The 25,174-nt window shown below is 39.7% G+C and overlaps 1 protein-coding gene across 1 annotated transcript in view; it reads right to left on the bottom strand.

Moving 5' to 3' along the window:
- Positions 1–5,166: 5,166 nt before the first annotated feature.
- Positions 5,167–25,174, bottom strand: part of Lrrc69 (leucine rich repeat containing 69) — an 81,153-nt gene continuing 61,145 nt past the window's right edge. Inside the window, exons 6-8 of the mRNA XM_055603629.1 lie at positions 22,346–22,447; positions 18,980–19,159; positions 5,167–5,277 (exon numbers count right to left, since the gene is read on the bottom strand). Coding sequence (XP_055459604.1) covers positions 5,167–5,277; positions 18,980–19,159; positions 22,346–22,447 — 393 coding nt within the window. The remainder of the gene's footprint in view (positions 5,278–18,979; positions 19,160–22,345; positions 22,448–25,174) is intronic.

Below are 25,174 nucleotides of genomic sequence, written 5' to 3' on the forward strand. Positions count from 1 at the left end.
TTTCCTTGGTTCAGCTATAAATCAAAGGCTTTTATTATAATTATAATGAACAGAAGAACCCTTTGTCTAACTTTACCAGAAGAAGGGTAGCTACAGTCCAGTTTACCACCCACTTCCTCTCTTGCTTTCTTCTGCTCACCCCCCATTTACCAACTCACAGTAATCAAAAGGAATGTCCCTTAGAATGTCCTTAGGAACCAAGCCTGTGTCAGCTCTGGCTGACAGCCCATAACGTGTCTTCCTCTTGCCCTTCACCTAGAGTCTGGGGCGATGCTTAGGAGCCCCCTCTCTCCTCTTGCAACTCCAAGTGCTGTCTGTCAACATGTTCTGATCCCCCAGTGGCCCTTCATTGCTCCCTGTGTGGCAGGACTGCCCTGTGAGCCTCACGGTTATTCATGAACTTGGGCCTTCCACAGCTGAGAGCCCGGCAGCCTGAGAAAGCTTCCAGCGTTCCAGTGATGGGTTTCAAGAGGAAGCTGCCCTGGGACTTTCTCGGAGCCAAGAAACAAACAATTATTCAGCAAGACCATGTAACTTTTCACTTTCTCACAGAAGAATAACCTAGACACAGGCCATACAAAGAGGTATTTTAAGAAGACACCAAAAAAAAAAAAAGACATATCAAGAATATTTGCGAGTACTATTTATGGCTTTTAGAAGCTTTACCAAGTGATTAAAAATCTACTTTTATTAAAACTTCCTTAGTTTAAAATTAAATCTCCAGTTTAATGAATATATTAGTACACAATATAGTGTTTTAACACAACATTTTCTAAACAGCTAATACTCTTGATGATTTATAGAAAAATAATAATACTTTCATTAAATTAATTGTATCTTTGACCTCTGAATCATCCTATACCATTTTGTAAACATGTTAGAAATATTGAACATAGCCAGTAATTATGGTCATACCTGCAATCACAGCCTAAGGATGCTGAGGCAGGAGTATCCTCAGTTAGACTTGTTTGAGTGTGTGTGTGTGTGTGTGTGTGTGTGTGTGTGTGTGTGTGTGTGTACATGCTATAGTGAACGTGTGGAGGTCAAACTCATGGGGCCTGACAGTAGGCATCACCACTCACTGAGTTATGTCACTGGCCTAGGATCTTAAATTTGAATTCAGCCTATACTATATAGTGCGACCCTGTCTCAAAGGAAGGAAAGATGGAAGGAAGAAAGGAAGGAAGGAAGCAAGGAAGGAGGGAAGGAAAGGAGAGAAGAAGAAATAAGCTTAGCAAAAAAAGTGAAAAGGCAAGGATTGACCAATTAAATAGAGAAAATTCATGTTGATTACATATACAAATATGTACACAAAGGTGGTATGTGAATTGTGTCTAGTCACTAGAGAGATCGACACAGTTCATTAATGATTATAGAATGTACTTCTGCTTGAAGCTACTTTCCCAAAACATGGGTGATAAGAGTTTATAACAAATTGTTTGCTCTTTGATCCCTCCTCCCTGGTGATGCAGCCTTGCCAGGCCACAGAAGAAGATGATCCAGGCAGTCCTGCTGAGACTTAACAAGCTATGAGCAGATGGCAATAGTGGAGAACATCCCCCTTCAGTGGACTAGGGGAAGGGGATGGGGAAAGAGGGAGGGAGGGTGGGACTGGGGGAGTTGAGGGAGGAGGCTTCAATTGGGAATATATAATGAATAAATTATGAAGAAAAAATTAAAATTTAAATTTAAAAAAAACTTTATAACAAACAATGAAAGAAACTTTCTTCTTGTTTTTATTTTCCTTATGAGGTAAATACAAGTAAAAATAGAAATCTTAGAGACCATCCAAACAAAGAGAGACAAACAAAGGGGAAAATGAATCTAGATAATTTGCAAATTTTCATGTTCCAGTTGCTGCAACTTTAGATAATGGCTGGCCTTAACGGTTAGAAAACAAAGACATTTTGCAGTGTTTCAAATCCCAGTAGCATTTAATATGTATTACAATTGTAGATGCATCAGCCTCACATGCATAACACATAATTTAATCAGTGATTTGGAGCATTGGGGACCCCCTTGGAGTACGCTCAGATGAACCCTTCCCAAGCATTGTCCCCAGGGTGACAGCTGATACCTCACTCTGCATCCAGCAGTCTGCTTATGTCAGGACCGTAATGTCAGAGCTACGATGTCAGCTACAATGACGTCAGCTACTTGTTGCTTTCTGATAGATTCTGGGCAGGGCTGTTAGCCTACCACATGCTTAGCCAATTGTTATGTACAATGTCTACAGGGCTCTCTGCTTTCCTCCTTCCAGATGGATGATAAATACTCCCACATAAATATTATCCTCATCATTCGCTATCTTCCAAATCCTATTTTATTTACCATAGTGTTTTGAAATTGTTTTTCATTTGCCTCTATTATGCAGAACTCTCCATGAGGACAAAGATCCTGGTTAGCCTTGTTCACTGTTACAGATTTAGAACAGAGAACTACAGTGCCTGGTAGATGGCAGCCCCTTGGCAAATATTTGTTTAATAAATGAATTTATAGGAAAAGAACAGTCTTACAGAACTCTGTTCTTCTTTAGCTATGGTGAAATTAAAGAACTTGGAGATATAGGTCAAAAAAACAACAGAGTCAGTGATGGTTCTGGTGTGATGAGCGAGAGTAGATAAATGGGTAGAAGTGAGTAGATTCATTCATGAAAGAAAAGGCGCTTGGAGAGGAGAGAATGAGACCTGGTGAGGAATTTCCCAGAACTGCAGTTTTTAATGAAAAGCACAGAAAAGGATTTAAGTAATTGGGTGAATTAATTTCTGAATCTGCAGGAAGGAACAGCCTCTGAGAGAAGCAGGGTGATCAATTTGACTGTGGAAATTGAGTTCCAGTAGACTGGTGAAGAGAAGCCAGACTGCAGCAAACTTCACATATGAAGCAAACATGGCAGCAAGGGCAGAGAGAGGGAGCCCAAGTTCACCTACATGTCACCTGAACTTCAAGAAAACACCTGAACTGCTTGTGGAATAAATAGGTGTATAGATGGGTGGGTAGATAAAATTTTCTATTAGGAACAAAATGAGGAATAGATTATGGCTGAAGTCATAAGATTAAAATGCTAAACAAGCCATGTTTGAACAGTATAAACTCGATAAAAAGTACTTCCCTAATCAAATACAATTTCCTGAGTGGTTTTTCTCTTAGCATACATAGTTTATGATAACTCCGGTTTAGTGAGCGGTGTTTGGTTTGCCATTGTTTACTTTTGTCCGAGGTACATTCTTGTTTAATGGAGCCTTTTAGAAATTACCTTGAGGTAGTTTTGTTTGAGTGGGACCTGGAACTTGTTCTCTGGAACTGAGAGCCTTTGCTGTGCTTCATAGATCCCACTTGCCAATTATGCCAGAAGTAGCTTTGATGCATAAAGAAGTGTGTCCTTAGTTGAACTTCTAACAGTCTCACAAGGAAGGTAGCAGTGGGATAAGCATGGAGGAGCCTCCGCTCTGCCTTCTAGCAATAGAACCATCAAATAGTCATGCAAAATAATGTACTTTTAGGGGAGCTTAAACATAAAATTATAATTAACTTTCTTACAAATTAGACTGATTTGTGGTTCTCAAACTTAAACACACAGACAAGTCACCCAGAAAGCTATGACCACAGAAACTAGTTTCTGGTTCAATTTTACAGGGCCAGATAATTTGCTAGTGATGCTGAATGAAAAATCACAAGTAATGGGAACAGAGTCTGTCTCCGACATGAACTCAGTGGTCAGCTCTTTGATCACCTCCCCTGAGGGGGGAGCAGTCTGGCCAGGCCACAGAGGAAGACAATGCAGCCAGCCCTAATAAGACCTGATAGGCTAGGGTCAGATGGAAGAGGAGGAGGACCTCCCCTTTCAGTAGACTTGGAGAGGGGTAGGGGAGAAGATGAGAGAAGAAGTGTGGGATTGGGAAGGGGTAAGAGAGGGGGCTACAGCTGGAATACAAAGTGAATGAAGTATAATTTGTAAATAAATAAATACATTTTAAAAAATTAAAAAGAACCATAGGTTTAGGCAAAATGTAACATATATTTTCAAAACTTCTTTTCCTAGTTTTCTCTTTTTCCTCAAAGAAAATGATCCAAATTCTTTTTTTTTTTTTTTAACATTGGTTTATTCTAAGCTGGGAGTCTGCTGTTGTTTCAGATTTTTTTTTTAAGTCTTGTTTAGAGGTATGTCAAATAACCATGTCAAATCACATGTATTGATTCATTGTGTTGTTCTGTGACATCAAACCATTCCTTATTTTAAATAACAAGTGCTAACTTCTATTATTTTTATTAATTTATTCATTTTACATCCCATTCGTAGCCCCCTCATTCATTTCCTCTCAGTCCCATCCTCTCTCCCTCTTCCCCCTTATCCCCTCCTCTAGTCCTCAGAAAGGGGGAGCCTCCTCCCTTACCACCTGACCCAGTACCAAGTCTCTTAAGGACTGCCTTCACCCTCTTCCTCTGTGGCCTGGCAACTCAGCCTCACCTGGGGGCAGTGATCAAGAGCAGGCAACAGAGTTCATGTCAGAGACAGCCCCTGGTCCCCTTACTAGATGGCCTACGTGGAGACTGGGCTATTCTTATTGCAACAATTTTCCTCACAGTGATCAGTTTCTCATAACCAATGACTTAAAAATAAAAACATATGAAATTCTGTAAACAGTAATGGTATTGGGCAGTGCAACCCTTGGTTTTCCAGGCTTCTGCTCATTGTTAAGCTGAATGAAGATGCTGTACCTTATCAACAGATATTAGTGGCTCGGATGAAATCCTGCAAATCCAATATAGCTACCTAGCTCTAATGAGTACCTCTCTTTCAACTGTGAAATGCTTACCAATGAAACATGTTTCTCCATTAAATTCTCTTAAAATTTTCTACAAAAGGGAGGTGGAACTTATAAAGGGATGGGAAAGATCAACATTCACGTGTGAGGCAGATTAATGTTTTCCCATATTTAAATTTGTTTTCAAGCTAACAAAAGGGGGGGCATCTCGAAACAGAACCATCCAAAAGTAGACTGCGGTGCTTACACCGTGAATTTTACAATTGAATGATTCATCTTTCTTTGCTTAATAAATTGAAAGAGATTAGACAGGGGCTGGCATTGTAAGTGGGGCACAAGCTGACCTTGTGTAGAGCAGACAGCTGGCTCAGTGAGGCTCTGCGGAATTATCTCACCTGTTCTACTCTTCAAAAACTCCAAAGACATTAGTATCACGCTGGTCAAAGCATTCGTAGGAACAAAGTAATATCCTGAGAGGTATCTGCTGTAGGTTTTTGCTTGCGTTCCAGTTCTAAAAAGAAAGACTAAAGGTCAATTTAAGATAGTCCCAAGCTAGAGTGCAGGGAATCTTATGAAAGAAGTGAGAAATAGTAAGACCTGGTGAGGACAGGAGCTCTACAAGGAGAGCAACAGAACCAAAAATCTGGGCACAAGGATCTTTTCTGAGACAGATACTCTAACCAAGGACCATGCATGGAGATAACCTAGAACCCCTGCACAGATGTAGCCCATGGCAGTTCAGTGTCCAAGTGGGTTCCATAGTAATGGGGACAGGGACTGCCTCTGACATGAACTGATTGGCCTGCTATTTGGTCACCTCCCCCTGAGGGGGGAGCAGCCTTACCAGGACACAGAGGAAGACAATGCCACCAGTCCTGATGAGACTTGATAGGCTAGAGTCAGATGGAGGGGGAGGAAGACCTTCCCTATGAGTGGAGTGGGGAAGGGACATGGGAGTGGAAGAGGCAGGATGGGGAGGGAGGGATTAGGAGCGGTCCAGGGAAGGGGCTAGAGCTGGGAAACAAAGTGAATAAATTGTAATAAATAAAAAAGTGAAAAAAAACACTATTTCATTTATAGCTAATTTGTTCTTTTATCGCACATAAATAAACAAGCTTAACCAGATGAAAAAGGCATATTAAACACCACATAAAACGTAAATGATTTTTTTTTGTTTTGTTTTGTTTTTCAAGACAGGGTTTCTCTGTGTGTAGCCCTGGCTGTCCTGGAACTCGCTTTGTAGGCCAAGCTGTCCTCACAGAGACCCACATGCCTGCCTCTACCTCCCAAGTGCGGGATTAAAGGCGTGCACCACCACACCCGCTGATGAAAATTTATATGTTTTTATCCAAACACTTGTATGTAGGCTGACCATACCGTGCTGGGGTGCTGGCAAAAATCACATGTTCTACGTGAACTTGATCCCTATTGAAAGAAGTTCCAATCAACAACCAGCAAGTATCTACTGAACAGCATCTCGATTTGTCTGTCTTCCATGCACTTCCTATATGAAAATTCATAATAGTATTTGTTCATTTTCTGTAATGTTCATTAAGGCTTTTACTGGCTGGGTCAATCAAGCTAACCAATTCATGACTTAATGTTTTAAACTTCTCTCTCATTGTACTTCTCCGTGCACAAAATAGGTAGTCAAAAACTCTGCCAGCCAGCTTAATGTACACATCTTAAATCGCCACAGCCTCAAGCTTCTGCAAGGCATCATTTGATTCCCACAATGACCAAAAAAAAAAAAAAAAAGGAGATTAAAACCTCTGAAGTCAACATAGCACTTATTGAAGAAATCCAAAGCAGAGCCTGAGAATCTGACTTGAGAATTAATTGTTTAATGATACTACTTACTTTCACCATAAAATCATCAGCCACATGCTCTTTGATTACTGTTCTGTTCACTTTTTCACTGAAGAAGTTTGAAAGACTATGTAGGTGTTTGAACGATTACCGTCCACTCTCAAGAGCAGCAGCCTTCGAATGCTGGCAATGTATGAGTGGGGGACTGAAGTCAAAGCAAGCTCCCAGTTCTACCATCCTCACGATAACAGCGACTGGGAAGCGTTATCCTGACCTTATGATATTTGGGATGGAGAAGCCTAATGTAATCAATCAGCAGGTATCTCCTGAGTTCCATTGGTGAGCATCTGTACTTTGCATTTTTGGTACTTATCTCCCAAATTGATGGCACAGTGATCATCTAATTTTTTTCTGGACAGTTAGTTCCTCTGCCTCTCACCTTCATACACACACTGGAAGGGAGCCACCCTTTCCACTGGCTGGCCCGGCCAGAATGGATCAGCAACCACTGTGATTAGACTAGCAAAAGCTCATAGCAGTAAAGCCACAGAATGTCAACTATGGACTTTGGGACACTGGAAGGGAAGCACTCCCTCTTCTGAAGGGCATCATTTAGAACGTTCCTACCTGAAAAAAAAGAAAAAAAAAAGGAAGAAAAGAAAAGGAGAAAAAGGAAGGCAAGATGAAGAATGAGCAGAAGAAATAAAAAGAAAAGGACAGATAATATTCAACAGATGACAAATCTGGGGTCCTGATCTGGCCCTGTTCAGCCAGATCCACTCTTTACTACTTAAGTACGTGAGCTTTGTTTCTGTAACTTACAACCAAGAATACAGATAAATTATAAGTAATCTAAAATTTACATGACGTGAGGCAATGTGCCAAGAATATAAAAATATGGAGGAAATAATTCCTGCCTCCAAGAATCTTCTCAGGACTTAGTTAGAAAGATAAGAAATAAGTAAATGCAGAATAACTAGAAACATCTGACTGAGCCAAGTGGTAAGTTCTACAATAGCACAGAGAAGGGAGGCACCGCCACAGGCTGCACTTTAATCAAAGAGGAGAGATGAACTGGTTTCAGAACAATGACGTAGGATGTGGTTACCTGCCGGGGACATGAAAGAACATTTCTAAAAGGGTGAACTTGAGAACAAAAATTCAAAAATGTACTTAGCATATTTAGAAAAAACAGAAAGGCAATAAATGAATCATAAAATAGTAAATCATGTGCTACAAATAATAAATGCACTAGATAAGAAAAATGGATTATTATTTTTTTAATGATAGATGTATGGAAGGCTTTAAGTCTACTCTAGGCTGACATCATATCACTTGTGTTAGCTAAATGTTGAAATGATGTTGTGAAATCTAATGGCAAAATCCAAAACCTAAATGTGCCTTTCATAAAGTAGACAAAGCACTAGTCTATAGGAAACAGTTATTTTCTGTTCCATTATGGTATATTAAAAGTAAAGCATACCAGCCAGGCATGGTGCCACATGCTTGTAATGTGTAAAGCACTCAGAGAGGTGGAGGTAGGTGAATGTCTGTGAGTTTGAGGAGAGCCTGGTCTACAAAGCAAGTCCAGAACAGCCAAGGCTATACAGAGAAACCCTGTCTCAAAAAGAAAATTTAAAAATCAATAAATAAACCATATCACATCTATTTTAATCAGCACTTATTTGAGACACCAAACAATAGAGCCATGAATGAAGAGATCATCAGACAAGCAACACAAATCAAGGAAGTTATTGTGTGGACTAACAAACATGCTTTGTTCAAGTCTCTCCATGAGGTGAAAAGTTTCTAATAGAAACTCTTAATGGTATTTCCTATTTCCATTGTGTGGTTTTCCATTTCCCTCATGTTATTAAGAAACTGCCTGGAAAGAGTTTGGGTTGGCTCTTGCCACAGGTAGGAATGCAAATTTTCTTTAGCCCTTCTAGTTGTTTATCATAAAATGAACTGTTTACCTTTTTACAAGCTTATTGCAAAAATGCCATTGTCACTTTTGCAGCAAACACAAACTTTGCACTCTATTATTCTCTAAAAATTTCTACTTGTGATATATAACCCCTGTCTTCTGCTCAGTTTCCTGCTGCTTCTTGACCAAGCAGAAGCAGCTATTCTCCTATATTTTTCCCTCCCAATAAATCTCTTGTGTGAGGTTTGTTGTTCAGTGTGACTCTGTGGTCTTCCTTGGCTCCCAACTGCCAGGGTGCCTTTCCCTTCAGAGCTGTAACACCTGCACTGAGAAGCCTTTCCTCTCAGAACTGTAACACTGACAAATTCTATGTTCATTAAATGGTAGCACTGGGATATACTTAAGAATCTTTCAACATGTGGCTGAATAATAATCACTGCCGTATTTTAAACTATAGGAACCCCAAATTTATTGATATATACAATTATAAAATAAGTTTCAAGTTCAGTTTGCTTTAAATAAAAAAAAAATAGTAAAATTGCCTCCCATTTTCTCACACCTTATTATTATTATTTTTTTAATCATTGACTTGTACTCACCTACTCACTAGACTCCACTGATAGACAGGGTAAAGTTCATTCTCCCTAGTTTATTCTTTGACAGCTCTACATAATTTTGCATCAGTTCTTTATAGTGTCTCCTCATCCCAAATCTACTAACCAACCTTACGGCATCACTCCTCATTCTCTGGTCTTGGCTTCTGTTCTCTGCTTTCTTAATCACATATCTAAATTCTATCTATTTTAAGACTGAGTGGTTCAAGACCCTTCCCAGGACAGACCACATGAAATGATTTCACCATCAACACTGAGCCCTTTACATGGTTGACCTCTACCCCTCATGTAACATCTAGCCCTTAGGACTAAGGCTTCTTACATCCTTGGAGCTTAAACTCCCATCTTAAACCATTTGGAACTGAGCAGGTCCCCTGTAAGCTTCATTACTTGCACCACCGAGAACTTCTTGTTCAAAGTATGTTCTCAAATATTTATGGAGTGACTACAAATAGTTTCTAAATTCCAAGGTGGATATTCAGAATGTCAATTCTCCCAAACCAGTATTGACTGTATCAGCCTTGTGTGCTGCTCTGAATTTAACCACTCGATCCAGGAGCCATCAGTATATGCCAAGGACAGGTCTGGATTCCTGCTATTTTTTCCCCAGCTATTAAGAATGTTCATTTTTACTTTCAAAATCATCTTTCTCTGATTAGACAATCTCCCTTTTTTTTTTCCAAGACAGGGTTTCTGTGTGTAACCCTGGCTGTCCTGGGATCGCTTTGTAGACCAGGCTGGCCTTGAACTCACAGAGATCTGCCTGCCTCTTCCTCCCTGAGTGCTGGGATTAAAGGTATGCACCACCATGCCCAGCTTGATAACACTCTTTATAGATGTTCTGCTTTAAGATATTTTGGGATCCCTAGAGCGGATACTTAAATCTCATTCAGAAGGGCAAACAGGATAGATACCAGAAACAGTAGAAGAGAGGGAACAGGATGGGAGCCTGCTATAGAGGGTTCTCTGAAAGGCTCCACCCAACAGGGGATCGAAGCAGATGCTGAGACTCACAGCCAAACTTTGGGCAGAGCACAGTCTTATGGAAGGGGGGTGGAGGATAGAAGGACACGGAGGGGACAGGAGCCCCATAAGGAGACCAACAAATCTAAAAATCTGAGCCCAGGGGCTCCTGCCAAGGCAGATGCACAACTATGCATGGTCCTTGCTAGACTCCCTGCTCAGATGTAGCTGATTGGTAGCCCCGTCTCCATGTGGGTGCCCAGGAAAGGGGAGCAGGGGCTGCCTCTGTCAAAGTGTCAAAGAGTTGCCTGGAGAAGCTCAGGGAAAGGCGATTCCGGGTTCACAGGAATGGGAGTGATGGCAGCACAGCGAGTGCTTCCTGCGTACTGTGACTGTCTTCTGCTGTTTTGTGGGGAAAGTATTATGGAACACGCACTATCATTTCCATTTTCTGAACAATAAATACATATTACTTTCACGACCATTTGGAACTTGAAGTGGGCATGCCTTCTCATCTTCTCGGTGTCTAATGTGCGTTAAATTGACTAAACACGGCACAGATGCGTTAAGACCCACATTCATTTACACAGCTGACTACTTGAAATGATCAGCTTCGTAAATGAATGTCAGTGGTGTCTTAACAGTAATAACTTTGTGTAGGAAAGTAAGATTTTACTCCATAAGTAATGAGTAAAGTTATTAAATGTAATGTTTTATTATGTCTCATTACTGGCTGATTGTCGTGAAAAGAACTAAAGCTAAAAAGTTTCATTTATTTTCATAAAGCAGATGAACGTTTTCACTCCTTTATGCTGAGACCTCCTCATGCTAATCTCTTCTGAGGATAGCTTAATTACATTACATCATTCAATACAGGGCTGAAAGCTCATGTTCCAAACAGTTCCTGCCCGAAACTCTTCAACTTTAATGGAATCTTGGGAAATGTTAAGTTCAACTAACGAAACTATACAAAATGAAAACCCTCATATGAATATTTTGGGCACAGGATCACTCAAGTTTGGAAAGAACTTTACAAGAATATTTAGGTTACTTGATCAAATGTGGCCCAATTTATTAGCAACAAAAGGCATTAATTTTGTTACTGTTTTAAAGATTCCTGCTGGAATAGTAATTAAATTGAAAGTTCTTTATTTATATTGGCTAACAATTCAGATAATTACAACATTTTTTAAGAAGCATGAATTGAGTAAATTTTAGTACTGGAGATTGAATGACATTTTTCATCCATTACTTTCAATTTGTCATCTCATTATTTCAGAAGGTAAGCATGACATAATTTTACATTCACCTGAATAGAAGCCATTTCAATTTGATGTTTTGTTTTTTCTTTTTCTGTTTTATGTCAAGAATAAAGACTCAAAAATAATAATAGTAATTGTTCATTTTTTTTTCATTCGGTATCTCATTCTTCCGAAGGCAAACCCTGTTTGGAGCAGAACGCTCTGTGCAGTCTGACAGCAGCCAGACACTGGCGTTGTCAAATGGGCTCTCCAGTCATGATGAAGTCCTTACTCTAAAGGCTAGCACTCCCCAAGAGCAGCTCCTGAGGAGATAATTAAAGAACTAGTTTGTACAGAATATTAGTCCACTGAAGTGGAAAAGCAGCATAAACCTGGAGGCTTTCTGAGGGCAACATTTATTGTCTCAGTTAATGTTCTATTGCTGTGAAGAGACACCATGGCCATGACCATAGCAACTCTTATAAAGAAAAACATTTAATTGGGGCTGGATTACTTTTCACAGGCTTAGTTCACTGTCATCATGGTGGAAAGCATAGTGGCATGCAGGCAGACGTAGAGAAATAGCTGTGAGTTCTACATCTCAATTGGTAGGCAGCAGGAAGAGAGAGACACGAAGCCTGGCTTGAGCATCTAAAACTCCAAAGGCTGCTCCAAATGATACTCTCCCTCTAATAAAAGCATGCCTACTCCCACAAAGCTACACCTCCTAATCCCTGGCAGGAAGTGCCACTCCCTAATGATCTGACTTTGTTTGGCACTGTATCACAGCTGTGAAAGTGACAGTCACAAAGTTAGCCTGAGAACTGGAATTTCCTTCCCTTCTATTTCCACCCCATTTGTTCTCACAATTTGAAACCTTTAGTATCTCAGCAAATACCATGAAGTTCTGAACATAAGTGAGGTCTAAGATCCTCAGAGGACACATACATAAAACAGAGAATGGTGGAAGAACATTCCTCTCTCACTTCCAAGGACCAGAAATACTAAGCAATATTAAGAAATACTAAACAATATATCTAAAATGATTGAACAAGAACATTCTAAATTGAGCACCTAGGCCTGCCTATAATTAACTAAAATGAGTTTTCCAGAATAGGCATCCAACTCCATGTTTAATCTATGTGATAGTTTAATTATCAATTTGCCACAAACTAGAATTATCTAGAAAGGGAAACTTAATAAAGGATTGTCTGTGTTTGTTTGACCGATAGGCATAACCTGTGAGGGATTTTCTGGGTTGCATTGGTTGACATGGTAAGAACCAGTCCTATCTGGGTAAACCAGTCCAGTCTGCCATGGGAAGGTGGCTATGGACTGTTTGAGAGGAGAAATCTAGTTGAGCCACCATCAAATAAGCAATCAAAGACGTGTGCATTTGTTTCTCTCTGCTCTTATGTATGGATGTGATATGCAAAGCTATTGAAGGTCCTGCCTTGACTTTCACCTATGCATTGGATTGTAACCTGGAATTATAAAAGCCAAATAAACCTAATATCTCCTGTGTTGATTTTTGAGCAAGAGAAATTAAACTATAACAGTGTAACAGAAGAACAGCCAGGAGATATCTGCTCAGTGCACAATTGTGCTTTAAACCTAGAAAAATGAGCTTCTCTATCAGGTTTGTCTCTGATTTTTCTCTCTCATTCCTTTTCACTGAGTCCTGCCTTTGCCCAGCTCATTACAAGTTAGAAAGAAAGGCCACAGAGTCAAGCTTCTGACACACTAATCTCATTTTTCTACCATCCAGCCATCTTAGAAAATAAACTACTGTTCCCAAACTCCCTAGGTCTGTGAGGGTAGCTTGTTTTTACCTAGTAGCCATAGTGAACTAGTAGCACAGCTTGCAAAATTAAGCTCAAATTTCATTCGCAATAGCCTGCATATCTCACACTACTTTTCTCTAACTGCATCTCCTGTAACTAAGGTACTCAGTGAGCTAATTATTTGTATACTTTCACCTTTGGTCAGGCAGTTACTCACTGGTCTATCGCTAATGCCTCCTTGTTCATCGATGCACATTTTCAAGTAGTGCATCCTTTTAGATTTTATTTATTTTTATTAATTACAGTTTATTTACTGTAGCCCCCTCCTTTGTCCCCTCCCAATCCACCCTCTCTCCCTCATCTCTTCCTATGCCCCTCCCCAAGTCCACTGATAGTGGAGGTCCTCCTCCCCTTCCATGTGACCCTAGCCTATCAGGTCTCATCAGGACTGGCTGCATTATCTTCTTCTGTGGCCTGGTAAGGCTACACTCCCCAGGGGGAGGTGATCAAAGAGCCAGCCACTGAATTCATGTCAGAGACAGCCCCTGTTCCCCTTACTAGAGAACTCACTTGGAGACTGAGCTGCCATGGGCTACATCTGTGCAGGGGTTCTAGGTTATCTCCATGCATGGTCCTTGGTTAGAGTATCTGTCTCAGAAAAGACCCTTGTGCCCAGATATTTGGTTCTGTTGCTCTCCTTGTGGAGATCCTGTCCCCTCCAGGTCTTTCTATCTCCCCCTTCACATCTTAAGCTGAGTATAATCTTTATTATGGTATTAATGTTCCACGTCCCAAACACCAACACTATGGCAGGCCTGAAAATTGGAAGAACTTTAATTGAGATGCCATCTCTTCATAGAACCCATGCACTATCCGCTTAGTTATTACAAGAGTGTCGTCATCCTGTCTTTCCTTTCTTAACCATTTACTATGTGATTCCATCATTAAGCACCTGCGATGCTAAACAGTTTCTCATGGCTGCTTGAAGCCTTGCCTCACCCCTGTGAGACAGGAGCTGTTACTATTGCCTCTGAACTAATAAGGAAGCATAACCTCAAACAGGAAATTAAGAAAACATCGTAAGTTTTCAGGCTCATCACCAAATCTAGATTGTGAGATTCTGATGTTCCTGAGAACATGTGGTTTCTTTCCAGACCAGGACCCTACATTCCCTGCTGCTGATGGATGCTATAGGTATCTGCAATACTATAGGGAATGCTGAGTCTGAGTAGATAAATAAAACTATGGCAGAAGGCTCTTCAACATGACTGTCTTAGAGACAATGAAATAAACGAGGGCTGGCTAGCATGGACTAGTCAGGTCATCCTTTCAGGCTGAGCACAAGGAATGACACACACGAGGTCTTGCCCCGGTCTCCAGTTGGAAACTTTGAGAACTTGGCAAAGTAACCCAAAGTAAACTCGGGATTTCTCATCGGCGTCCTGGGGTGTTTTAGACATTAACTGTGGCACTCCAGGTGACAGCACAGAGTTGGCTGTGGTTATTTTTATTAGCTGGCAATTTCTCCAAGAAAGACTTGAAATGAATATATAGCAGTTCATAGAGTGGTTTTGCGAAGGAATCTGTCCAAGTTAAAAAAAAAAAAAATGAACATGGAAAGCTGTCCCAGGTGTTCTGAACACAGCCAGAGAAAAGCAAGCTCTCTTGGCAACTTTTGCTAAGTAATTTGGCAAGTTTTACCCTTTATACTTCTTTTGACCAGAGTGATCCATTCCAGACAATACTGTGAACTCTTCCAATAGGTTTCATGCATGATCAAAATATTACTCCTATCTCAAGCAACAGGACACATTCCTATCCTCATTTTCCCAATGATAATCTTTTTTTTTTCTTTTGGTATCTAACATCAAATTGCTTTGGGCTTTAATTTTTTTCTGGAAATTATTTATATAATGACATAGTTAGCACCAGGGTTAGGATATGTTCAAAATCTTAAGAGTTTTCCCTCATTGGCAGCAACTCAGCCATATTTCTCTCATGATACTTTTGATGTAAATTCATTAGTTACACTAAAAAAAATAAAAAAAGGAGGGAGTAGTATCAAACCCAGACTTTTGATTCAGTAAAAATAAAATATGTACTAGGCATTGTGCTACTCATTTTCTCCTTAAAAGCAAACAGAAAACAGTGTGACTCTCTTCTGCTTAGGAGTGGTAGCAGAAAGAGACAGCAAAAGAATCAAGTAAATAAATAATTCCAAATTTTGCTAAATGTCGTGAAAACTCTAAACCTTTCTAGTACAAAAACTAACTTAACAAAGCAAACTGCAGTGGATGCTACCAATTCACAGATTTTTGCAGGCAAAGATGTTTTACGGGCATTAGAGCCCAACAGAAATGTGAATGGACTGAGGATTCTGTCTCTGATTAAACATTTCCTTTTATTTATTTTTCTTAAGCACAAGTGGATCTGCCTAGTACAAGTGGAATTTGTTCACAGGTGGACCAGAAGGGAAAATCTTATCCAATTTTCTTCAAATTACTCCCCAAAAGTTCTTTTAAACACCTTCTAGAAATTTTCAAGATAGTGGTAGTATGGATTTCTTAAGAAGCAATTTATATAAAAACCTTTCTGCAGTATGTGTCTTTATGCACAAGCACAGAAACCAAAGGTGACCATTCCCACCTTTAGTGTGTGTCTTCTAATCCCAATTCCTCCAGTCAACATAACCCACAGGCATGGCCAGAGGCTGAATATGTCCTCACTAGTGTGTCTGCAAGCTTGTCTTCCGGGTTGCCCCGGATCCAAGCTGACAACTAACACTAAAAGAGCAGCAGGAGCGGCATAGAATAGAATACTCCAGGATCAAGAAAAAAATAAAAATAAACTGGTCCTGCCAGTAACTTGACATTGGATCCCCTCACTTCCTGAGCCAGAAGACAATAAAATTCTATTGTTTAAAGTCCCAACAAACTAGGCTCCTGTCTGCAAGCATAGAAAAATATCACTAATAGTGTCAGGGGTTGGCCTCAAGTTGGGCCAGACATGGGTTGGCCATTCTCTCAATCTCTGCCCCATCCTCATCCCTGCACATTTTGTAAGCAGGGTAAATTTTGGATCGGAGATTTTTTTCCTGTGGGCTGGTGTCTCCTCCCTCCACTGGAAGTCCTGCCTGGCTACATAAGGTGGCCACATCAGGCTCCATACCTTCACTGCTAGGAGTCTCAGCTACAGTCACCCCATAGACTTCTCAGAGCCTCCCCTACCCCGGGTCTCCAGCACATCCCAGAGATGACTCCAACCAGTTTCCATCCTCACTCCCAGCCACCCACACCTTGTTCTCTCCACACCTGATCTCCACCTGTTTCCCTTCTCACCACCTTTCCCTCACGGTTTCCTCCCTACAGCTACCTCCGATGTTTATTTTATTTCCCCTTCTGAGTGAGAGTCAAGCATCCTCCCTTGGGCCTACTTTGTTACTTAGCTTCTTTTTGTCTTTGGATTGTAGCATGATTATTCTGTACATTATGGCTAACATCCACGGTATGAGTATCCACCGTGCATGTCTTTCTGGGTCTGAGTTACCTCACTCAGGATGATATTTTCTAGTTCCATCCATTTGCCTGTAATTTTCATGTCTGTGTTTTTAATGACTGAGTATATTCCATTGTGTAAATGTACCACATTTTTTTTTATCTATTCTTTAGTTGAGGAACATCTAGGTTGTTTTCAGTTTCTAGCTATTACAAATAAAGCTGCTATTAACATAGTTGAGTAAGCGTCCTTGTGGTGTGGTAGAGCATCTTTTGGTTACATAGCCAGGAGTGGCATAGCTGGGTCTTGAGGTAGAACTATTCCCAATTTTCTGAGAAACCACCAAACTGATTTCAAAGTAGTTGTATAAGTTTGTACTCCCACCAGCAAGGGAAGAGAGTTCCCTTTGCTCCACATCCTCAGCAGCATGTGCTGTCACTTGAGTTTTTGATCTTAGCATTCTGACTGGTATAAGATGGAATCTCAGAGTCATTTTGACTTGCATTTCCCTGATGACTGTCTCCTGAATGGCTTCATCCAGCAGCTGATGGAAACAGATACAGAGACCCACAGCTAAACATTAGGTAGAGCTCGGAGAGTCTTGTGGAAGTAGTAGGAGAAGGATTGACTGACGGGGCTGGAGGGGTTAAGGATACCACAACTACAGAAATGACTAACCTGAACCCAGGGGGCTCACAGAGACTGAACCACCAAGCAGAGAGCACGCCTCGGCCTCTACACATATGTAACAGATGTGCAGCATGGTCAGCATGTGGGTCTCCTAACAATGGGACTGGAAGCTGTCTCTAACTGTTGCCTGCCTTTGGATCCCTTTCCCCTAGCTGGACTGCCTTGTGTGGCCTAAGTGGGAGAGGATGCACCTAGTCCTGCTAAGACTTGATGTGCCATGGCAGGTTGCTACCCATGGGGTTCTCCACTTCTCTGAAGAAAAAAGGAAAGAGGAATCAGGGGGAGGGGGGTTGTGAGGATGAGGCTGGGAGGAGAGCAGGGAGGGGGGCTTGGTTGAGAATAAATAAATTAAGAAAAAAGTCTCAACAAAATGTATTACTCTTTTATGTCATAGTATGACATGATTTATCAGTACATGTGTGTTAATTTGTTTTTAGTTTTTGCCCCTTTCACCAGATGATCATCTACAGAAAAGCAGGGAATGTACCTGCCATCTATTTAACATTATCATCATTACCAATACCAGACAAGAAATTACAGTGTCAAGATTAATGCTGGGTGGGTTAGACAGATGTTAGCAAGCTGATGTAAGCTCTCCCTGGGGGCTGCCTGTTCCACGCTCTGTTCTTATGACATGTGAGCTTCAAATGCTTCAATAATTGTAAGTGGTTGAAAAAAAGAAATACATTTCACAACCCGAGAACATTATGTGAATTCTGAATGTAAGGTTCGCACTCACTCACATATCACCTACATATGCCTGCCTGCTACAAAACAGTTACACAGTTGTGATAACTCACTGTTATCATTGCCTAACTCAAATGTTATTTGGTCACCTGCAGTGAAAGTCTGCCAAACGATTGTAACTAAAAAGAAAAATAAAAAAATAAAAACTTCCTTCACAAGCTCTGTGATATGCCCAGTGACAACTGCCCCGCCTGACATGGTCCAGGAGAGGAGTTGTTGGAGGAGAATGCTGAGTTCTTGTGAGAACACCCCAAGGAAACAAGACAAGAGTCTTTTGCCCTTAGCTTCTTCAAAACACAGAACTGTTCTTGGAATGTGTTTTCATGCTCCTCCCAAGTGTATGGTATAGGAGTGAGTTTACTTAAGATTACTCATTATTGCTTGCTGTTATTATTCAATTAAATGTTTGAACAATCATCCTTTATTTGCCTCTATGAAAAAAACATGTTTTTGCCCTGTGCATATTGTCCTAGTGACTGTACACAGCTTGCCACTCATGAGAACTCTACTCACGTGACCTCAGAGCCTGAAGTGCACAATGCTCTGGATAAAGTTGGCTGTTGCATGAGACTTTAGTCTCATTCATCAGCTCCATTCTCCCAGGTCCAACCACCTCTAGAGCAGTGACAAACAAGAATGGTAAGATTTTTTTTTTTTAATTTCCATTGAAAGTGAAAATTGAACTAGAGAATGTTCAACCTATGCATCTCACATGATGAATAACAACAGGTATGTACTGCCATGCTCAGTATTCATGGAATTTTGATGGGATTCTGATAAGGACTTTAAATTCAAATGAAATAAGGAATAATGATTATAACACAGTTATCTGAATTTATAATAAATTCTATCAAAGAAATCTATTCTTGGATACAAACATCATTAGTAAGGACAAAAATAGGAACGCTTAAGCTCTTATTCACACAAAAAGAACACTGTTTACCTTCGGTAGAGAAACAAACTGAACACATTCCACCCATTCAGATAAAAAGGGTTTTCTGCATATTGCACATTGTTTTGCCTGAGAGAAGATGTCTTTGATTTCTGGATAGTACTCCATGGCATCCAAAATCAAAGGGTGGTCTTCTTCTAACTGAAGGAGGATACATCTTGTTGCTATTTCCTAAATAAAAAAAAAAAAAAAACATAGTTCTTCAAATTGATTCAAATTTATATTTACATTAATTCCTATTTTATTAGTTCTAAAATCATGTCTAATCTTTATTGTTTATTAATCAAAGATCCTATAGTATATAAAATGACATGTATTACATGTGGCTGCCATTATTAAAAGAATGTCTTTCACAAATACAAGAGTGGGTACCATCTATCATATTTACGTCTCTTACATACAGAACCCCAAGTCATAATAAATTTACATTATCTGTTTAATAAAATTAGACATAATTTTTTTTGTACCTTTCATTACAATAAGCAGGGACTCCAAAAACATTCAAACCGGAGTCAAAAAGATTCAGTCATAGTTGCTAAGCTCTAAGTTCTTAATAACTGAACTGTGGCTCATAACCTACATCACTGAAGGAGCATTAGCATCTGTAAACTAATCCCTACTTTCACTCTTTGTTAAGCTTGGCCATGCTGACATATAGAAAACTTGGCTTCATCCAACAATAAGAGTAAATAATGAAAAAGTAATGAAGAAAGAAAAGTTGCCTTTCACCAGTACTGTCAACATCATCAACTTAAAAGAAAACATAGCATATGACTTATAAACTTTAATCTTCACTGACCTAGCAAAGGAAACAAGCATTTGCCTCTCTCCTGGAAAGTGCCCCAAACCCAGTATGTCACCTTAGCATAAGCAGTGGCTGTGTTTATGAAGCAGGGTGTGTTTATATAGCGTGGAAGTCTTGTATAAACATTACACAAACACTGCTTGAAATTTAAACAGTGGATGTGGACAGTTTATTTGGGAAATATTTTCCTGTCCAAAATGAAGGTTTTCTAATAGTCCATATAAAGCTCAGTTGGTCATTCCTATTCATGTCAATATGTCTATATAAACATCCACCTAATTCATGCTAATTGAGATCTTTGTAAATTTCAAGAGCATAGAATTCCTATGAACTTCTGTGGACCATTCCTTGCTATGCCCATGCTTCCCAGTCAACATGCATCTTGGAGGACCACCATCACACAGCAGAGCTACTTGAACATGTGTTCCTTGTACAACTGTTCCTTCACCAGCATAACCTTGTCAGTGGGAAATGGCCAAGGTCAACAGAGAGAATGAATCTGAAAGCACTAATACTACCATGATTCAAATCATCATCAGATGTTCGTTGTTACCTTTTCTCTGACCAATTCCATGGAGCAGAGTTTGTGATTCAAAATAAACTGCTTATTTTAGAGGTATGTCATTATCTAGTTAGACAAAATGGGTGGCTAGCTCTAGTATGCAGAAAACTTGTAGAGAAGGATTCATTTCCCAAACAGAAATAGAAGAATTTTCTGGAATACACAGACCTATAAATTGACCCATAACTATTAATTTTACCATTTATGATTTCTGGACCCAAACATGTTTATTGATTTCAACATAATGCTTGACAACTAATATATCAGTAATTACTTATATTCTCCTTGAAGTCAACACATTACTTTGGAAGAATAACGTATGTCATCGAAATTTAAAATTTTTATTTGAAAATGTGGGTATACACAAAGCAAAATACTATTAACATAACCAATAGTATCTTTTTTAATGTATTCAGTTTTTGATAAATTATAGTTGATTCACTTTGTATCCCAGCTGTAGCCTCCTCCCTCATCCCTTCCCAATCCCACTCTACCTCCCTCATCTCCTCCCATGCCCCTCCCCAAGTCCACTGATAGGGGAGGTCCTTCTCCCCTTCCCTCTGATCCTAGCCCATCAGGTCTCATCAGGACTAGTTGCATTATCTTCCTCTGTGGCCTGGTAAGGCAGCTCCCCCTTCAGGAGGAGGTGATTAAAGAACCAGCCACTGAGTTCATGTCAGAGACAGTCCCTGTTCCCATCACTAGAAAACCCACTTAGAGACTGAGCTACCATTCAACTGAGGAATGGATACAGAAATTGTGGTACATTTACACAATAGAATACAAACCAGCGATTAAAAACAAGGAAATCATGAAATTTGTGGGCAAATGGTAGGAACTAGCAAAGATCATCCTGAGTGTGGTATCCCAGAAGTAGAAAGACACACAGGGTATATTCTCACTTATAAATGGATATTAGAAATATAATATAGGATAAACATACCAAAATCTGTACACCTAAAGAAGCTAAACAATAGTATTTTTAAAACACTTCTTAGAGACACATTTTCTAAATTTTCTGAAACTAGATCATTTAATTATTACACCATCCCAAAGAAATTTTAAATCTAAGAAATCTTTTAGAGATAGATAAATTGTTTATTTTGAATCACTTGTATGCTATTTTATGTAGCATTTATGTAGACTATTTTATGTAGGCAATATGGTATGCCAGTTTCTAACCCACCGTTAATTGAAAGTCAATTCAGGTGCATTCTTAAGTATTCGTATATGTAGCATATCAAGTGTTACGTCATCTTAAAGTACATTGAAAACGCACACGAGCATCAGAGGGAGGGTAGGAAGACTTCGCTAACCAGATTACTTTTACCAGTTGCCGTTGTCTGACTTTTACCTGTTCCTATATATGCAATCTCTATTGCTTTCATGGTAAGAAAACAACTTCACAGGCAGTCAAAACTAATTTCTACCTGAAGCAATCTTGTATGTTCAGCCTTAGGGCGGAACACATCTGATAAATCAAAGTTCATGATAGAGAGTCACGCTCAAGTGTGGCAACACCTGCGGTCTTTATCTTGCCTGGTAGGAACGCAGCCCTTTGATATTCTTCCCTGGTCCTTCTTTGGATATCATTAACTAGTTTCAGCACACCAGACATGGTGAATTCCAGGTCATATCTGTGCGCTCGTTAGGAAAGGAGTCAAGTGAAAATGAAGCAGAAGCAATAAAGACCCCACTAGCAGCAGAAAAAAAAAAAAAAACTTAGGAGGCTAAAGTAAAAATAAAATCCCATTTTCTTTTCATCCAACAACAAAAAAAAAAAAAAAAAAAAAAATTCCACTTCTCTGTGCTGAGTCAGTCTGGAAATCTGACAGGTTACCCTGGATTCTGTGGGCAACTCAAAAAACTTATGTGGAAGATCTACATTCTTAATGAACCAGTGTTACACATTTGCTGAATTGTCAAGAATGCTTTACATCTTCAACTATGGAATAATGTGAAGGTTCATGCTTATGAGCTAAACCTTCACCCGTAGAGTCAAGATGTCTCTATGTTGTGTTGCAAAATTTGGCTGCGTCAGGAAAAGTGGGTTTCCTTCACAGTAGAACTCACTCAGCCTTAGATCCTGAAACTGGTAAAAGAAAAAGTCTTTATTGCAAACAAGACAACATACTTTGCTTCTAAAGGTTCGTTATAATTTAGGATGTACTTTCTATACTAGTATTTTAAGAATAGGAGATATTCTACTTGTCAGAAACATTAAGAGTTTTAACAGTGTTGTGAATGGCCATGACCTTAGAAGTCACTGGCTATATCTCCCATATTGACTAAGGAAACCTGTTTGTGCTCACAGAAAGAGTCAATAACAAAATAAGGTTTACCACATCAAATTCTGGAAACATTTGTAAATATGTGTTAGAAAACCAAGCATGATGAAAACATTCTAAGACATACTATACTCAAATTATTTTGTATTGTCTTAAAATCAATTTTTGTTTAATGAAGACAAGAGAAAACTAAAGATCTCGCTATAAATTGTTATGAACAAGAGAAATGGAAATAGAAGACAGTGACTGTGGTTCAGTAATCCAATGATTGCCTAGCATGTGCAAGACCCTGAGACTGAACCTTATCATGAAGCTTTGGGGAAATAGAGAGTTTCCAGGGATACTCAGTGTATAAAGAAAATCCAGCTCCTCCTGGAATCTGCCACTTACACAGAAAACAAGAAATACCTTTGTGGCCATATTACATTTAGTTTGCCTTTGCTAGCACCTATAATGTAGGAAGCTACTTCTCAAAGACTTTCTTAGCAAATTAAAAAAAGGCAGGAAAAGAAGAGTGTATCTTCAGAGGCATACTAGTGAATACAAAGGCAAAAAGGGGAAGGGAGAGGAGATGATGGAAGAGAAGGGCTACTGAGCTGAGTGAAAATTAGGGGAAGAAAGGAAAGAAGAGTTAAGGGGAGCTGTGATTAATAGTGTGTGTTGATTTGAAAGCATGAGCACTGACTGTACAGCTGGAAAGACATGAAAAGTCAACCCTCATGAGCCAGGATAAGCTGGCTCAGCCACACCATAGCATATCATGAAATTTATGGAAGAACTAGAGATTTATGTCATTTACCCAAGGATTTGAAAGATAGCAATAATTAGTCAAATTAAAAATAACTGATTTAAAACATCTTTCTGGGGAATTGTATTATTAAATTTTAGATGTCACAGTAAAGCTTAAATAACATATATAAGACTTCTAAGTGAAGAACTCGAGGCCTCTTTCTATCAGCTAATCCTGGCCGCACAACAGATATCCCAACCTTCTGGACTCAGTTTAAACATTATCAATTTCAAAGGAGCTATTTTGAAAGTAGGAGCCCATGTCAGTCATAAGTTGGTATTGAGTGTGAGAAAATGAAAAAGAGAATATGTTGGACTTAATTTTCTATACAACCATTGTTATTTATTTATTTCTATCCTATAAATAGCAATCTATAATTGTACCTAAACATAGTCATAATGAAAGAGGAGTTGACCACAGAGAAAGACAATGCAGCCAGCCCTGATGAGACCTGATAAACTAGGGTCAGACAGAAGGGGAGGAGGACCTCCCCTATCAGTGGATTTAGAGAGGGGCAGGGAAGAGATGACGGGGCGGGGGGGGAGGCTGGGATTGGAAGGGAGTGAGGGAGGGGCTACAGCTGGGATACAATGTGAATAAACTGTAATTAATATAAAAAGTAAAAATTTGGAAGAAAAAAAAAAGAGGAGTTGGGAAGAAGGCTCCACAGGCAACCTGCTTGCCATGCAGAGAGGAGGACCTGAGTTTCGCTTCTAAGCACCTATAGAGGAAAGCAGAAGCGTACATCTATAAGCTTGGAGCAGGGAGAACAGGTGGGAAAATGCCTTGAGCTCACTGGCTAGTCTAGACTAACCAGTCTAGACGAAGGTGGTAAGCTGCAGGTTCAGGGAGAGCTTCTCCCTCAGAAGATAATGTGGAGGACAATAGAGAACCCCCACTGTTGACCTCTGGCTTTCACATGCACACATACATATACGTATAATACAAACACACGTGGAAAAAATCGGATTCAAACATGAATATATATGCAAACATGACTAATATATGCAAATATTTTGCATTTGATTTACATAGTTCAAGGGCTATCTACTTGCTTCAATCCTGTCACTATACTTCCATCAAAGGTAATAACGGGTTCTCTAACTTGTTATCCCATTATATATAACAGATCAACCACTCCGAGATCCTCCTGCCTCTGCCTCCCAAGTGCTATAATTAGAGAAGCGTACCACCATACCTAGATAGGAAAAAGTTATCTTAACAGAAAGAAGATTTAATAGTACATGTCCTGTAAGAGGAAAGTTTTATTACCCTAGAGTCACATGCTCTCTCAACTTATATTAAGTATTCATCAAAATAAAGTCCTTTAGAGCCTTTTTTTAATGCAATATTAGGTGTCCTCAGCCTAGCTTCTTCATAGAACTAAGTATTTGGTTGCTATAGCTAACTCCACTAGAAAAATCAACTGCACTTTGCTGTGTTCACAAAATGTACGTCTCAGTGTCTCAGTGTGTGCCTGTATTTCTCAAACCACCAGTATTTTAAGTTTGGTCGACAGTGAGACAATTGTTCACTCCTCCCCAAGACGTGTCTAGGTTTGCCCACGTCTTTTAACACAACAGAGAATGCCAGCCAGCGAGTAGTCAGAATAGGTCAAAGATCTGGAGAGGACAGGAGCTCCACAAGGAGAGCAACAGAACCAAAAAATCTGAGCACAGGGGTCTTTCCTGAGACTGATATTCCAACCAAGGACTATGCATGGAGATAACCTAAAACCCCC

Source organism: Psammomys obesus, unplaced genomic scaffold (assembly GCF_907164565.1).
Source record: "Psammomys obesus unplaced genomic scaffold, mPsaObe1.curated_primary_1811, whole genome shotgun sequence".
NCBI lineage: Eukaryota > Metazoa > Chordata > Mammalia > Rodentia > Muridae > Psammomys > Psammomys obesus.